We start from the raw sequence: 17,950 nt of genomic DNA, 5'->3' as shown, positions 1-17,950 counted from the left end.
CACAGTCACCACTCAAAGGCCACCCTGTAGCATTAGCTGACATGAATGCGCTGACATCCTTAGCATTTTCCCCTCCTGGTAATTTTCCTTGGCACTGCACAGCGTTAATTTAACTATAGCTTTACCGTAGGAGGCTTGAAGTGAGCTCTGTACGAAAAGGTTTTCAAACCTAGTATTTTGGTGTCTTTCCGCAGATACTATTCCTGCATTAATGCCAAACACACACAGGTTACATACAGACTTTGTATCATCAGCCAACATGAAGTATGAGAAAATAAAACATATTGACCTGAATTCCCCCACATTGAAGAAGGTATGAAAGTTCATCTTTAAATGATGATGGAGCATAAATAATGTCAATGGAAATCACATAAATTTCCTATGTCTCAATATAATTTTTTTAGCAGAAAAAAAAAATTACCACGCCTTTCGTGTGTATTCTATAATCTATGCGCACAGCGTCCATCAAATCAGTAACATGGTTTTACCACGTGGAGTTGGCTTGCATATTGACTAGGTCTAAATATGTAAAATGAAGGAAAAAATGAAAAGAAAAAAAACTGGGAATCATCAGGGTAATGGATGTGGTGGTGTAGAAGTTGCCCAAATCATTCTTTGTAGTGGAAAAAAAATAGTGCAAAATGAGAGAAATCAACTGCTGGGAAACCTTAGTAACCTGTACGAAAGGAAGATGAGAGTTGCACAGTTTACATGAAATATTTTGGGCAGGCGCATGGCCAGTGTTCAGAGTTTATTTTCCCCGAAAAGTGTTCTACAACAAATTTAAGTGTTTTGCCATTTTTAAGCCTATTTAAGCCTATGTTTAGAAAATATATTTTCCAACAGAAAAAAAAAAAAAAAGCGTAAGGCTCAAGTTTTCGATGGGCATCTTCTTGGAAAAACGGGATTTTGATAGTCAAACAAAGACGAGCACCAAATTCGGGCTGGCGTGGACAAAGACAACACAACATGGTTATCAGGGGTCTTAGGACTTTTACGGTTAATTTAATCAGGCCAAGACCTCAGGAAGACTATTGGGAACAGTGTTGCAGAAAACAGAAACCTCGTGATCAAATGTGAACGTAGCTTCTTACAACTCAGTGAAAATGCCTGTTTAAAGGGAAAAAAAATCTGCAGAGTGAAATTCAAAACTGGTAAGGTCAGGGGGAAAACTACAGAGTGGAATAGGTATAAAACAGGTTTACAGTCGTTTCTCTGGAAGAGAGTACAGTAGTCAACAAGCAATGCAAGAAGAAACTGCGTTCTGCATGCTCACAACTGTAAACCGACCTTGGCCCCACCCTGTGTTCTGTGTTCTGAAGCAGAACCAATGGGATCCGTGTGAATCCCATCAAAATCAAATGCAGTGGACACGCTGCCGCCAGCTCCTCGTTCTAACTCTGGTGGATCCCGTGGCCGGGCGAGACCCCTACAGCATGGGGCCTCAGATGTAGCATCGAACAGGAAAGAGAAATGAGTCTGCTTTGAGTATCGGCATGTGCGGACATCCCCATGACAGCATCTAACCTGCCACTGCTTTCTGGGTCTTCCTCCGGGGACACCTCGCCCATCAGCTCGCTAAATAACACACACCATTGCTCTGTGAGACCAGGAGGCAAGTACACACTCTCATGACCTTATCTCAACATGACTGAATCTATGCGCATGGCGTCCATCAAATCAGTAACATGGTTTTAACATGTGTATTTGACTTGCATATTGACTAGGTCTAAATATGTAAAATGAAGGGGGAAAAGAAGAAAAAGAAACTGTGGGAAGCATCTGGGTAATGGATGTGGTGGTGTAGAAGTTGCTCAAATCATTCAAAAAGGTATTTGTACCCCAAAATTATCTAATTCCACATTTCATATCAATTTAAACAGGACACACTAGTCTTCTATAAGCGACAACTACTAGGTGAGGACCAGGGAGAAAAAGGAAATCTCAGCAAATCAGTACAGGAAGCGCTGGAGAGGGCTGGGCAGCAAGTGAGAAAACTCATCTGGGCTTCAGTCAATGATGACGTTCGAGCGTGTTCTAGAAAGGTATACACACTCCTCTAGCCTGCTATCTTTACAGAAAGGACTTCCGAGGAGAGGAACGGCAAGTGCAAAGACCCGGTGGTAGGAGCAGGCCCAGAGGCTGGAGAAAATGCAAGGAGACAAGTATGTCTCCATCAAAGGAAATAAAAGCGGTCTGAGAGATGAGGTCAGAGGAGCGAGTATGTTGAAGGCAGAGTGTGCAGGCCCTTTGGGAACAAGGGGCTGGCCTTTTATTCCCCCAAGTGGAAGGGACAGGAGTGACATGAACTAATTTTCCAGACCACTATGGCTCTGTGCTGAGAACAGACGACAGGTGCCCTGGAGCGGAAACGGAGAGCAGACAGGAACTAACTACCCAACTGCCATCTTCTCCATGTGAGACTGTGTTATCTCGGACTGAGAGGGGAACTGCTGAGTCAGACTGTGGATATATTCTGCTGAGTCAGACCATGGATATAGGTGGTGCTGAGTCAGACTGTGGATATATTCTGCTGAGTCAGACTGTGGATATATTCTGCTGAGTCAGACCATAGATATATGCGGTGCAGACAGGAGGTGCTGACAGGTTGGGCCCAGAGTACGACAGAAAAAGGTGAGCCTAAACTGCCTCCAGGTCTCAGAGGTCGAACTTGCACATGGCCACGGATGACACTGCCACCGCCTGGGACGGGAAAGATGGTGAGAGGGACAGGTTCCGGGAGCAGAGTGCTGCAGTGCTGGTACTTGGGCATGCTGATTTGGAGGTGACTCAATAAACTCCACTGGAGATGGCTGAATAGGCAGGTAAGTATACGAGTCTGCGGTTCGGGGAAAGATCTGGCGTAGAAATAAGACGGCGAGCTGACAGCTTGTCAGTGTTACTTAAAGCTATAATTAGCTTAATGGCATGGTTATTTGAAAAATTTGTTTGATACCACCCTCCCTGAAAGAAATCATTATGACTTAAAAATGCTTGCAATAAATATTTCTGTTCTCTGAAATAATCAGAAGAGAGATCTTGGCCCAATATATTAACCCTCAGAAACAAAAAGCACTATCCTCCACTTCTGTTCCAAAGCATCCTACCATTGGGTTAAAACAAGAACAATCGCATTTTAAGGTTTAAAAATGTTAAGCTACTTCTCTGTCTTCTAACAGATGTTTATCGGTGTGTACCCACGTGCGGGTGACATCCTCCCCTACAAAATAGGAAGAGTATCCATTCATCTATCTTTCTAGTCCATGAAGGCCATAACTCTATCCAGTGTGACTTAAATGAACTAATTATCAGTGAGAACTGTGGGTGACATTAAAGTGGGGTGGCTGTTCTAGAAACAGTAGCAGGGCCCCAGGTCCCTGCTCATCTGTCAGAGGATACAATCAATGTCTGCGACCCATCGGAACCGCCTGGTCTGGCTAGATGTCAAAGTCTGCACCAACCCTGTCCTCAAAGCAGACCCCCACTTTTTAATTAGTCATGGGACTTCATGCTGTGCAGAAAAGTGCAGCCGTGTGCCCACTCGCCTGGCCTTAGCACCCTCCTAAAAAACACACACACTCCCTGAAAGCAGACTGCACTCTGTCGGAGCCCCAGCACGGGCACAGCAGGGTCACTAAATTTCTGCAGTTACGGAATAGCCTCTCAGTCCTGAACTGCCTCGTCTCATAGACACCGAGCTGAGCTGAAAGTCGAACAAAGACATAACATCACAACTCTGAGAGTGTGTTATTTGAAAAGTATGGCATTTCTGATTCCTAAGAAGCCAAACTGGTGAAAATGTTCATGATAACACGAAAGTCCTACTTTCAGTACAAGCATTTGACAGTAATGTTGAAGGGAGCAGTCCTCACTTACTCTACTCCATGCTAGGAACAGGAGGGATGTTTAGAAGGCATTAGCTACATCATAATCAGTTGCTCTAGTCACATCAGTTCACAGCTGTTTGACAATAGGGTTTTTTTTTTTTATTATTTATATTTTGACAGAGAGAGAGTCAGAGAGAGGAATAGATAGGGACAGACAGACAGGAATGGAGAGAGATGAGAAGCATCAATCATCAGTTTTTTGTTGTGACACCTTAGTTGTTTATTGATTGCTTTCTCATATGTGCCTTGACCGCGGGCCTTCAGCAGACCGAGTAACCCCTTGCTCAAGCTAGCGACCTTGAGTCCAAGCTGGTGAGCTTTGCTCAAACCAGATGAGCCTATGCTCAAGCTGGTGACCTTGGGGTCTCGAACCTGGGTCCTCCACATCCCAGTCTGACGCTCTATCCATTGCGCCACTGCCTGGTCAGGCAATAGAGTATTCATGGATGAAATGATTTGCAGATCAGATAAATAACATCACTTTGCTTCTGGTTATACAAACATATAACAAGGCCCCTCCCATTTTGTATATACTTATTTCCTGTTACAGATGTTTTAGAAACCCTTGATTGTGGATCAAAATTATCTGTGGAGCTTCAGAAAACACCACTCGAATTCCATATGAAATCGCCTCAATCAAAAACCACAGGGATGGATGGAAAAAGATCCAAACCTCAAGCCAGGGCTGATAACCCCTACCTTCTTGACTTCCGTGAAATCTTCTTCCTGATGAGTTCATTAACGCATTCAGTAAGTATTTACTAGCCACCTGTTATCCTGCAGGTCGGGTGCTCAATGCCAGAATTTCTCCTATAGGAAGATGAAACAGGTGCATCCCCTGCTCTCGTTTTAGCACCAGCAATCTCTGTAGTTAAGTTCAAGTTTGGAGGAAGTACATAGATTGTGCTTTAGGATGTTATGCAAGGTCAACCAGCCCAGTATTCATGGTCAAGGAGAGGACTTCCTAGAGGAGATAATATCTAAGTACTGCTAGAGTTAAAAGCAAGCCATGGTAGGCCCTGGCTGGTTGGCTCAACGGTAGAGCATTGTTCTGGGGTGTGGAAGTCCTGGGTTTGATTCCCGGCCTGGGAACACAGAAGAAGTGTCCATCTGCTTCTCCACTCTTCCCCTTCTCCTTTCTCTCTCTCTCTTCCCATCCTGCAGCCAAGGCTCCATTGGAACAAAGTTGGCCCGGGTGCTGAGGATGGCTCCACGGCCTCCACCCCAAGTGCTGAATGGCTCCAGTTGCAGCAGAGCAATGCCCTAGATGGGCAGAGCATCGCCCCTGGTGGGCATGCCGGGTGTATGCCAGTTGGGCACATGCAGGAGTCTGTCTCTCTGTGTCCCTGCTTCTCACTTCAGAAAAATACAAAAAAGAAAAAAAACAGCCATGGAAAGCAGATTAGGAGTGTTTAGGGAGGAGATTCTAGCTTCCCTGGAGGCAGAATAGACTGCCATTTACAGGAAATCACCATCATATCCACAAAAAATCAGTTCAATATACTTCTCGAGACACTGGTGATAACTGATGTACATGATCTTATGTCACAACTCAGGACATTAGGTTATTGAAGAGCAATTCATTACAGCTACAACTAACACCCACACTTCATTCAACAAATATTTACCAAATGCTTACTCTGTGACAGGCTTTGCTCCACATGCTTGGGACATACTAAACAGGACAGATCAAAATGCCTATGCTAGTGATTTCCGTGTAACTAAACTTGCGATGGATAGAAATAAGATATTAAAGATATCTACTCTCTTCTAAAACAACTCTACAACTATCAGTCCTATTAAGTCTTTGAGACTCACTCCTTGCTTAAAGATGGAGCTCTGTAATGGAACTCTACACATGACCTGCAAACTACTTTCTAACATGAGCAATCAGTTTACTAAAATTATTACAAAGCAGTTAATATGGATAGGCCACTCTTTCTAACAGTAAGCAAAATCAGAAATGCCTAATAGCATACAAAACAGGTAAAAGTTTAAAAAAATGAATGTATGACAAATTTCCCCAAGTATTACTTTCTACAGATTGACCTCATTCTTGGATTCAAGTTAGTCGTCCACCAGTCGACAAGTGAAATGATGAGTTACGTTGCTACTGAAGCAGAAACACCCCTCTCCCAGATGACCACGCTAAAGCTCCAGCTAGGGAGGTCAAAAGCCCATCAGAAGCTTCCGATATTAAGAGGTATCTTTGGAGAGAAAGTGTAAAAGTATCCCCTAGATCAGTGGTCCACAATCCCCGGGCCGCAGACCGGTACTGGTCTGTGGACCATTTGGTACCAGTCCACAGAGAAAAAATAAATAACTTAACGTTATTTGTTTTATTTATATTTAAGTCTGAACCATGTTTTATTTTTTAAAAATGACCAGATTCCCTCTGTTACATCTGTCTAAGACTTGCTCTTGACACTTGTCTCATAAGTTTGACAATTATATTTAAAAATATATACTACGGTTTTTACACCAGTCGCATAATTTTATTTTGTGCATTTATCCGTCCCACCCTAAAGGCTGGTCCATGAAAGTATTTTCTGACATTAAAACCGGTCCGTGGCCCAAAAAAGGGTTGGGGACCACTGCCCTAGATGAAGAAAGCTAGAGAGAATTCTCAACTCATTCACTTCCTGAGAATGGGGACAGCGAAAGGGAGAGGGGGTGGGGTGGGGGCCTAATTACTGCCAACAACGTGACACGATGTCACTGTATATGCCACTCCAGGTTAACTAGATTTTAACCTGTTGCAGGGGTCGTCAAACTTTTTATAAAAACCGCCCACTTTTGCAGTGCTGGTCAACCTGGTCCCTACCGCCCACTAGTGGGCATTCCAGCTTTCATGATGGGCCAATCGTGGCGCTGTTTGGTTGCACGGTAGGGACCAGGTCTACCAGCACTGCAAAAGTGGGCGGTTTTTATAAAAAGTTTGACGACCCCTGAGTCGGACAGAAACCACATTCATTAACCCCAAGCAACTCCAAGAGGAAGACTCACACATCAATTAGTGATTTTAAGATAATGATCGTGTGAGGGGAGGTTTGGTTTTGTTTTGTTTGTTGCCAACCATGCATCTTTCAGTTATTCCCCAGGAGATTATATTCCAAACATCTTTTTTAGATCATCAGCTCTGACACTTTCATACTGAAGGTAATAAGCATACTTCTATACGTCAGTCCTGCAAAGTGGAATAAGACCTGTTGTTCTTTGCAATGGATCCCAATTAGAACAGGCAGCAATTTGCAACAGTCCTTGTTGCTCAATGTAACCATGCCAACCCCAGTCTGAACCCCGGATGCCAAGAGATACAGCTGTCAACGTCTCCTTAACTTAGTCCAGCGGTTCTCAAAGTGTGTGCCAGGGCACACCAGTGCACCCTAGAAGGTTTCCAGGTGCGCCCTATGGTATTCCAGAGAAGGACGTGCCTGTTGGGGACCAAAACACCAACAGGGTTTTTGGAGTTTAGATTTTTGGGGGACAGAGGTGTGGGGAATTGTCTGTAAATTGACAGTCTGCCCAACCCCCCACCTCACTTGCCTGATTAGGTTGCAAAAGGCTGTTAAGCTGTGGTGCTGGATTGTTTACACTACCCCCCATGTTCCCTGGAAAGACTGGAGGCAAGTTTCTTCTATCCTTTGTTAGATATAAAGTTAAGATATTATGTATGGTGGGGGTTTTCTGTACTCAACACAATTAAGAGTAAAAAGAGAGAACTTCTTCAATGTATTGACGAGGAAATGAGAGTTTGCCTTTCATATATATGCCCAAACATTGAAGAAATTGCTAGGACACATCAGGCTCATGTTTCTCATAAACACAAGAATGAAAAAACTTAACGCATTTGTGCCAGGACCTGCCGGATTTACTAAATCTTACTAAGAATGTATCTATATATATAAAAAGATAACATTTTTGATATTTTTTATTTTTAACCTCTCTTTTTTATGAATTCTAAAAAGCATAACTCAAAAAATGTAACAAAAATGTTTTTTAATGTCAGAATAAATTTAATTTTGTCATATTTATTTTGTTTAATTACCATAAAAGCACCCCTCGGACTTTATATTTTTTTCCTTAATATTTGACTTAATTATAATATATTTCTCATAAATTTGTATATAGTGCACCTACAATTATTTGTACGATTTTTAAATGTGCCCCAACTTCAAAAAGTTTGAGAACCGCTGCCTTAGTCAAAGGAACAAGGTGACATTTGCTGGCTCCCTTCGATTTTGCCACTGTCATTAGGACTTAGGTTGGTCCATAAATGGTAAGTGTGATATGGCCTCCCCCTCCGAATTTGAGCGTACTTTTAAGAGCTACATGAATGACAACATCCTTTTTGCAAGGACCTCTCTAGAGATCTCCTTGGGGACACTGAAGTTATACACACAAATAACATGATGTGTACCACGGCACTGCTGAATGACCTGCATGTTAACATTAGACCCCTCAGTGCCGTAATCATAACCTAAGTCAGGAAAGCTGTGGATAGTGATCAAAAGCAAGACAGCGTGGGTTCAAGTCCTGGGTCTGTACCATAGTCACTGTGTGACTTAGAAAGATGGTTAACTTCGCTGCTAACTTCCTCATGGGTAAAGGAAGATTTTAATATTAGCAGTTGTCAGAAAGAAATGAGTGTCTCTAAGAAAAGTGCTCACAACAGGGACTGGTACACAATGAGTGTGCATTCACAGCTGGATCGTAGTACAATCAACATCCACCTGTACTATGGCCACCTGCCTGTACTGTGGACACCCTCCCATACTGTGGACATCTGCCTATACTGTGGACACCCATCTGTACTGTGGACATCGCCTGTACTGTGGTCATCTGCCTGTACTGTGGACATCCACCTGTACTGTGGACACCCACCCATATTGTGGACACCCACCTGTACTGTGAATACCTGCCTGTACTGTGGTCATCCGCCTGTACTATGGACACTCGCCTGTACTGTGGATATCCGCCTGTACTGTGGACACCTGCCTGTACTGTGGATATCCACCTGTACTGTGGACACCTGCCTGTACTGTGGATATCCACCTGTACTGTGGACACCTGCCTGTACTGTGGTCATCCGCCTGTACTGTGAATACCTGCCTGTACTGTGGTCATCCACCTGTACTGTGGATATCTGCCTGTACTGAGGACACCCACCCATACTGTGGACACCCGCCTGTACTGTGGACACCTGCCTGTACTGTGGTCATCCGCCTGTACTGTGGACACCCGCCTGTACTGTGGTCATCCGCCTGTACTGTGGACACCCACCCGTACTGTGGTCATCCGCCTGCACTGTGGACACTCGCCTATACTGTGGTCATCCGCCTGTACTATGGACACTGGTCTGTACTATGGACACTCGCCTGTACTGTGGATATCCGCCTGTACTGTGGACACCTGCCTGTACTGTGGTCATCTGCCTGTACTATGGACACTCGTCTGTACTGTGGATATCTGCCCGTACTGTGGACACCTGCCCGTACTGTGGTCATCTGCCTGTACTGTGGTCATCCGCCCGTACTGTGGTCATCCGCCTGTACTGTGGACACCCGCCTATACTGTGGTCATCTGCCTGTACTGTGGATATCCGCCTGTACTGTGGACACTTGCCTGTACTGTGGACACCCGCCTGTACTGTGGACACCTGCCTGTACTGTGGACACCTGCCTGTACTGTGGTCATTCACCTATACTGTGGACACTCGCCTATAATGTGGTCATCCGCCTGTACTATGGACACTCGCCTGTACTATGGACACTCGCCTGTACTGTGGATACCCGCCTGTACTGTGGACACCCGCCTGTACTGTGGTCATCCGCCTGTACTGTGGACACCCGCCTGTACTGTGGTCATCTGCCTATACTGTGGACACTCACCTGTACTGTGGACACCCGCATGTACTGTGGACACCCGCCCATACTGTGGACACCCACCTGTATTGTGGTAGCAGGTGGAAAGTGGCGGGCCATTCTGAAGGGCACACTAATCCATGCTAGGCCATTCAGACAATGCAGTTATCCTCACAACCAACGAGATACGGGGAAGCCACATCGGTATCCAAGGAGAAGTGCGATGGTGGGTGAGCAGGTGGAGCCCTCCCGCCAGGCCCCCGTCTGAAGAGAGGGGTCGGGGTACCACCCACGCTGTGGCCCCTCATCCCCACCCCCTGCAGAGCTATGCAGGGGCACAAAGCCCGACTGCACTCTAGTCCACAGCATCTTACTAGCTTCATCAGGAACTGCAACCACCCTTCTTTCTGGCTGTCTTCCTTTCAGGAAATGGTGCAAATCTGGGCGAGGATGGAAGGGCAGCTACCCCGTCCCGTGCAGGGTTCACTCCTTTAGGGCCGGATGTCAGCTCACCAGTCAGACAGAGGAAGGAAGCTTCTCTGACACCCTATGCGTCCAGGGTCTGTGAATAGGGACCTTCATTGGTCTGTACAGTACAGGGCCATTCAGGAGCAATTTAAATTTGGTTGAAATAAGAAAGAAATGCTTTTTAAGGAAAAAAAAAAAAGGTTTGAGGGGATTGCAAAAGTTGATTGTGCGAAAGCACTTTTACACGGGTTTGTTTAGTTCTCAATTGTCCAGCCGTATTTAAGCTGGTCTCTTACTCTGAAATATGATAACCTTTCTTTTCTCCGAGTCCTTTCTCCTAAATTAATAGCACTGTCTCTGATTCCATGCGCAGCAAGCAAAGAGTTTATTTTACCAGATAACAGTAGGTCTGGTGATCAGCCAATGTCTAAAGAACCACTAGCCAAGCCAGTAGTAGGCCAAAGACTGCAGCTGATAAATAGATAGTGCTCACTAAATCACTTTAAAATTGACTTTCATCTTCTCTTCCAGCTAGTATTATTCATGTTCAGCTCTAATGCAACTGCAAGCAGAAATTTAAAAATAACAAACATTAACCTATACACATAAAACCATATTATGATTTTGAAAGGAAAAATAAATATACTAGGTGCATTAGAATACAGACAGCAGTGTAAAATGGAAAAAAAATCAAAACAAAAAAATCTTCAGGTTCTGAATTAAATTGCAAGATTAGGACAAAAAAAGCCCAAAGACGGGGAAGGCATCCTAGTGTAGAAAGAGCTACAGGGAAAGTTGCATTTCAAGTTGACCCTCCCGGGAAAGAGTGGAAAGAAAGAAGGCAAGAACATTGCAACATTGTATAGCATCTGTGTATCCCTCCCTCCCCTCTTTGCGAAGGAACAAAACTTCAATGGTCAAAAAAAAGAAAAAAAAAGCCTGGTTTCCTCCCAGAGCCCCCAGCTCAGGTCACATTTCCCCAGAATTAAAGGAGGGAAGTGGAGGAGTGAAAACCCAAACGCAGAGCAGCTCCCAGGCCCCACTTCGGGAGCCTTGAATGCCTAATGAATGCGTCACCTGCCCTTAATTATTCCCCCAAAGGTCGGGAGGAAAGAAAAGTGCACTTAGGATACAAGAGAGTTCTGGCTTTTAAAGACCTAGATACAATCAGGAATGATTAGACAAAATGATGAGGGTGGCTCGCACGGACAAAACCCTATGTTTATATGAATTGTTAGGTAGATTAGGAGTGTAATGTTGGCTTGCATGGGACCTTCCTCAGGACCCCAAGGACAGGGACGGCTTTGCCCTAAAAAAAAAAAAAAAACAACAACCAGGAAAACACTTCATCTAGTAGAAATACTAGCTCCACCGTATGGCGTCAGCACAGCAAATATCGCAGTAGCCCACTGAGAGGGAGTACTTCCCTATAAACTGACCCTGCATTTATTTATACCTAAGGTAAGAGGCGTCTATGGCGTATCAAGATGCTTTGACAAGCCAAAGAAAAACTTCACTCAGAATGTGCATTAAGTGCTCTATTTTCCAAAGATGACCACTTGTCCAAAACATAAAAATAAAAAAATCTACGAAACAACCCATACCAAATAATAATTCATTAATTGACTTATCAATAAAAGCCATATAATTATATAAAGTAGAAATCATCCAGTCCACATGAAAAGCATAGAAATTTGACATTATTTGCCTTAGGTAAAATAAATATATAATTTTCTTGGCTTCTAAAAATTTCCCAGTTGTGCCTGGCTCCCTTAGTAACAACGTTAGAGAGGATAAAAACCTAGATTCTTAATCCAGCCACAAATAGATACAATAACATTTTACAAACTATTACCCTTCCCATTCCGATACAGATAATCTAACAGAATCACACAATTAGGTATGTTTACAATACAACTGATCAAAAATTTCTTGTCTCAGAACTCAGGAAATTGAGAAATTTTTAAGTGCATTCTATAACTGCTTCCTATTCAATTTTCTTTAAATCGATCATTTTCACCTAAGCTACCTTCTCACTCCTCCCTCCAGCAAGCATTTAAGTTCATTCCATAAAGTACCAGACCATTATATATATTTTAAAGTTATTTTCCACACTATTGCTGCCCTTCACCCTACTCTTTTAGAATATTATAAGAATATTTGTATGTCTTGATGAAAGAGTATTCTGCTAACTTGTCTGTGCCTCAGTTTCCCCATTAGTAAAGTAAGAAGGTGCTATATAGAGAAGCAAGTTCTGTAATTTCTATATCACGCATTCCCTTAAAAATCTAGACACCTTTTCTTCCTTTGAAAAATTCAGCTTTTTATAGCAGACACCCTCAAAGCAGCTTGGTTTGAGTTTATCTGTCCTTCTTAAATAGGTAGCACTTCAGTACATTGAATGAAGAGAATTTGTCCCAGAAAAAAAAGGGAGGAGAGGAAGAGGTTGGGGGAAGGGAGGGGCACAAAGAAAACCAAATAGAAGGTGACGGAAGACAATTTGACTTTAGGTGATGGGTATGCAACATAATCAAATAGCAAAATGACCTGGAGGTGTTTTCTCTGAATCTATGTACCCTAATTAATCAATGTCACCCTGTTAAAATTGTCTAAATAAAAAAGGATTGTTAATTTTTTTAAAAAATAATTTTTTAGAAGGAGTATTTAGATTTCTTTTATTTGTTTATTTATTTATTCATTTTTGGTCAAAAATCCTATCCACAAGTCTGAAAAGGGGTTCATGTTTGCCTTGCTATATTTTGGGGCTAACTTAAATAAATGTGCTCCTATTTTAGTCACAAATTGAGGCAAACACAAACCTAAAAAAAATTAATACAGTGTGAGCAATCATACTGTCTAGGTATATACATTTCTCATTTTACAACTGTTTAACTTTATTGACAATTATGAGAATACCACTTAGAGAGTAATTTTTATAAAGTAGACTTTCTGTTAAGTATTATGAAGTGCACCATCACTTTAAGATATCAATAAACTCAATTTACAACATACAACTTTGTGCATGTGTCTTTAATTCACTAAACACACACACAAATGCACACACACGCACACACGCACGCACACAGGCGCACACGCACACACGCGCGCGCGCACACACACACACACGCACACACACACCCCACCTATACCGAGGCCACCTGCATACAACAGGCAGGGAGACGCCTTGCACAAGATGCCTATTTCTCTTTATTGTTTCTCTACCCCAAACTTTGTCAATTTTGATTTCAAAAACAAGTGGAAGACATTAATAATAATCCTAGCGGATACTCCGTTTATTATCTGAAGTGTATCTGATCTTCTAACTGATTTCTGAGTCAGCAAAAATTCGGACGAACTTGATCTCTTTGCAAAGATGGATTCGCCACAGGCCCTGGAAGCCAGGACCATTTCACCTGCTGATCCCGGGCACTCAGAACAACAACCGGCCGGGCTCACTCCCAACTGCTCACAGGCTCTGCGAGCTTCTCAGAAAGTTAATCAACCTTTTGCAAGAACAGTGTTGGCTTAACCACCAAAAACTGAATACCACTTTAATTAATAAAATATATATATATATATATATTTAATTAGATGTTTTTCTCAGTACTCAAGGATAGCTTAACTCACGTTAGAAACTCATAAAACCACCTGTCCTAACACAAGCCCGGGGTAGTCAATATAGAGCCCAGGTAAAGCTCAGGTCCTATCTATTATAACTGGTGAACTAACTGACAGAGCATCCCATACATTTCTGAGATAAAACATGTTTGGGTACCGCAAGCCAAAAATGAAGCTAACATAAGTTTTATAAAATATAAGTTTATAAAAACACTTTCATATAAACCATATTATATACTATATATTCTGAAGAAATATGTTAAAAGATTGCCAAGTTAGAGTGTTCAGATCTGCAAAGTGAAATCCTAACTGTGAGACCATAAACGTCCTCTTCGTCCATTCATCCAGGAACTTTTCTCTGGCAGGTTAGATTAGACAATTCAGGATCCTCACTACACTGTCTTCAGAGTCTAATGTATTATGGACTCCTTAAGGCTGTAATACTTTTAATCCCAGAAATACAAACGTTAGATGAAAGTAGCCTGTTTTAAGTCACTTTTGGGTTTAGCAACCAAATCACACCGCCGCATCCCAGTGAAATCAATACATGATAGCATAATTCTAGTCCAAAACACGTTCATTAGAACCTGGAATCAAATCTTCCTTGCTTTTTTCAACTGCAAATCTAAAGATCCATACGAGAACTGGACATTGGGCTCCTTTACCAATTGATGATTCAGGCCAGTGTTTCCTTCTAAGCATTAAGATACTATTATGTCCTTTCTGAAGTTTATAAAGAGGGCAGGATGCCTACAAGGAGGTTTAAGTAAATAGCCAGCTTCCCACTAAGCAGCAAGCAACTTGGTTGAACAAATGCCACATTTTACAATATGACAGTCTAAACAATCACACACCTTTCAAGACACTTCATCAGAAAGGACAAACAGGAACAACACAGGACCCTCACACTCGGCTATCTCTCGCATTACTTGGTCCTCGTAATCATGGGGACGGTTCTTTTTCCGTCCCTTATTCGCTGTGGTCGTGGGGTGTTGGTGTGACGGTGTCTCAGGTATGTGGCTAGGTGCAGAGGGATGGTGCATTACAAGGGGAGGAATCAGAACGTTCCGCCATCCTTAGAACTTGGGAGGAAAAGATACATATACCTCTAACCCTGAATATGCCTACGGTGGTTTCTCTTGGGTTTATATTGCACCTTTCATTGAGGAAAGCCTGAGTGTCTAATATTTTTAAATATATAGCTGCCATTAGGATCCTTTTGTCCACTTATGTATGGGGCACGCAGAAGAAATCATGTACCCTCACATGGAGGGTCCTTCCCTACTATCCCTGGAGTGAGGAGTTTAAGAGGCCTCTCTTGCTAAACCCATGCTCCGATCCCAAATAATACACAAAACCAGCAGAGGGCAGAACGGCGGACAGAATGACCAATCCCGCCAGGGACCAGGTACCCAAGGTAAAATGCAAACTTTGGATGGATTCCACTTTCAAAGTCTCCACTATGTACCCCTGACCAGGGGTTAGAAACGAACCACTCGACTCGATATCATTGGCATAACTCTTAAAATGCAAAGACGGTCCTCCAGAGGCTCGGGCCGGGCCGGGCCGGGCCGGACGGTCCGCAGCAAGGGCGCGAGCTGCACCGAGGAAGAATCCCACGCGGCCTGCGGCCCAGCAAGGTGAAGGCCGGCGAGCGTAGGGAAAGGAATACAACAGACCTGGTTTCGAAGAGTCCGGCCTCGGGGAGCGCCAAGTCCCATTAGGGAGAACTCAGATCTTGGCATCCACCGGGGCGGCCAGACTCAGGTTTCTGCTACAGCCTGCGCGCTCGCGGTCGGGGTGGACAATCCCTCTCGCCCTCAGCCAATCCTCGCCACCCTCCTGCGTACCCCCCGCCGCTCGGTGCCCTTGGAAACAAAGCTCGCTTTTCTCCTCTCGGCAGTTTGGGCTCCCTGCGCTCTCCCAAGGCGGTCTCCCGCCAGCCGTGTCTGCGGCACCTAACGGACCGCTCCGGCCAGATGCCTTCTCCGCGGGAAGGGGCGGGAAGGGGCGGGGGCGGAGGGAGGAGGCCGGGCGCTCTCCCTCCCCGGGTCCTGACAGGGCTGCGGGCGCTCGGTCTCCCCGACAGGTCTGCTCCTGGAAGAGCTGCTGCTGCCACGTAGGAACTTTTCCTTACCTCTCTCCTCCCGCCCCGGCCTTCGCCCCCTCCTCGGCCCTCCCCACCTTCTTTCTCCGCCCCCGGCCCATGTGTCGGCCAGTTTCATCATTCTCCACCAGAACTGCACGTCCAACCTGAAAGAAGGGGTGCGGTGGGGGGGGGCTAGGGAGTGGGGGGCCCCCGGTGGAGAGGAGGGGGCTGAAATTCGGGGAAGAGCGTTCTCCCTTTCTTCAACCCGTTCCTTATAACCTGCCAATTCCCCCACACACCGCGCACTTAAAATCTCACCGAAATGCCACACACAAAGTGTTCAGTCTTCTAAATTCAACCCCCCACCCCACCCCTTGCTTTCTCATATCCCTGAAAGTAAAACAGCCCCTTTTCTCACTTTATTCCAGACAAAGGACTTTATCAAGGTTCATTTTATACCCTCTCTCTATATTTTCGGCTCAGGTCACCCCCTAATAAAGATATTTCCATTAGCTCGAGTCTGAAGAAACCAGAAGATGTGTTCCAAGGGCCAGTCTGAGGGCTGATCGTGAAACAAAAGCTCTGTACAAGTGCCCTTGTTGTTCACGGTAATATTTTTCCTCTTTTCAAAGCCGCTGCAAAGTAGCGAGGGACATTTCAACAGGCTCTGCGCCTGACAGATCTGTTTTCCTGCTAACCTCTTCTCCCATTACCGTCCCGCCTACCTCCATCTCTCTCTCTCCCTCTCTGTCTCTCCAGTCTTTACTTCCAACCTGGTGGCAGCTGCAATCTGGATTTTATTTAGTTTTTTTTTTTTTTTTTTTGGATGGGTGGGGGGAGGGGGCGCAGAGGGGGAGGGGCGCAGGATGAGAAAGACCGACGGCAGTCGCCCACCTCCCCAAGTCCCCGTGTTCTTACCTCCTCTGACCTCTCGGGGCTGGAAGAGGAAAGTCAAGACGAGGGCTGTGACGGTGAGGTCCCACAACCACCGTTTCGTCTTCCACCTGGAGGACCACCGCTCCATCTCCGCGCGCCCCGCACTCGCAAATGTGAGCTCGGCCCCACGAGACTGCCCAGGCGCACCGGCTTCGTCCCTTCCCGAGGTAGCGTCGGGGATGTATGCTACACAGCCATTGGGGAGGGAGCGCGGAGCAGGAAAAAATAAAATAAGAAAACCAGAGGGCTTTTTCTTTTTCTTTTTTTTTCTTCTTTTTTTTTTTTTTTGCTTTTAAATGGGATGGTTTGTTTCCTTCCTGTCTCTCGCCCCCTCCTCCCCCTCTCGCTTGGCCCCCGCCGGCTGGGACCCTCCGATCTGTTCTCCGCGGGGCCCTGCTTTCAGACTGACGGCGGATAAGGGGCTTTAACCAAAAAATCCGAGAGGACTGCGCGCCCCTAAAGGCTTCATGCCGTCAGTGGGCTGGCCGAGCGGCCCCGGGCAGCCCCCTCCCCGCCCACGCCCCTCGTGCGCCCCCCTCCCTCGCCGCGCGCGGAACTGACAGGCCGGCCGAGGGTCTGACCCAATCACACGCCTCGCGCGCGGCCCGAGCCCGCCCCCTCGGGCCCGGCCCCGGCCCCGGGACTCCAGGCAAGCCCAGCCCACCTCGCGGCCCCACCGACTCGCGCCTCGCCTCCCCCCTCCGCTCCCCAAAGCCCCGGGAAGCGGTGGGAGGGAGCTCCGGGGCGGGGGGGGGGGCGTGCTTGGCTCCTGCGCTTTGGGAATGAAAGGAATGGCAGGAGAGCCCCGGAGCCCGCAGAGTTTTCAAGGAGCTTCTGTATTCAATAAAAACAGCTACTTGTCTGCTCGCACCGTCTGTCCGCCTCCCGGTCGGCGGCGGGGGAGGGGCGGGGCCCGGCGTCGGAGCCGCCGCACCGCTGGAGTCCTGGGCTGGCAGCCGTCACCTTCCCCTTGCGCCAGAGGCTGCTGCTCTCGGCGGCGTGGACCCGGCGGCTCCCGGCCCTGCGTGCTCCGGGACACGGGGCGCTTTTTGTTTTAAACGGGCATTAGAAGCAAGGGTTAAAGGTCA

General features: G+C 45.7%; 1 protein-coding gene across 2 annotated transcripts in view; it reads right to left on the bottom strand.

Annotated features, from left to right (window-relative positions):
* The window catches only part of COL11A1 (collagen type XI alpha 1 chain), a 190,275-nt gene extending 173,147 nt beyond the window's left edge, over nt 1-17,128 (bottom strand). For both annotated transcript variants that reach the window (XM_066246823.1, XM_066246824.1), the window contains exon 1: nt 16,845-17,128. In XM_066246823.1, the coding sequence (XP_066102920.1) occupies nt 16,845-16,950 (106 nt within the window). In that variant the 5' untranslated portion in view covers nt 16,951-17,128. The remainder of the gene's footprint in view (nt 1-16,844) is intronic.
* Nucleotides 17,129-17,950: the final 822 nt, after the last annotated feature.

The sequence above is a fragment of the Saccopteryx bilineata genome, chromosome 11 (genome assembly GCF_036850765.1).
Source record: "Saccopteryx bilineata isolate mSacBil1 chromosome 11, mSacBil1_pri_phased_curated, whole genome shotgun sequence".
NCBI lineage: Eukaryota > Metazoa > Chordata > Mammalia > Chiroptera > Emballonuridae > Saccopteryx > Saccopteryx bilineata.
The sequence above is the reverse complement of the archived record's forward strand: the minus strand, read 5'-3'. Positions and strand labels throughout refer to the sequence as shown.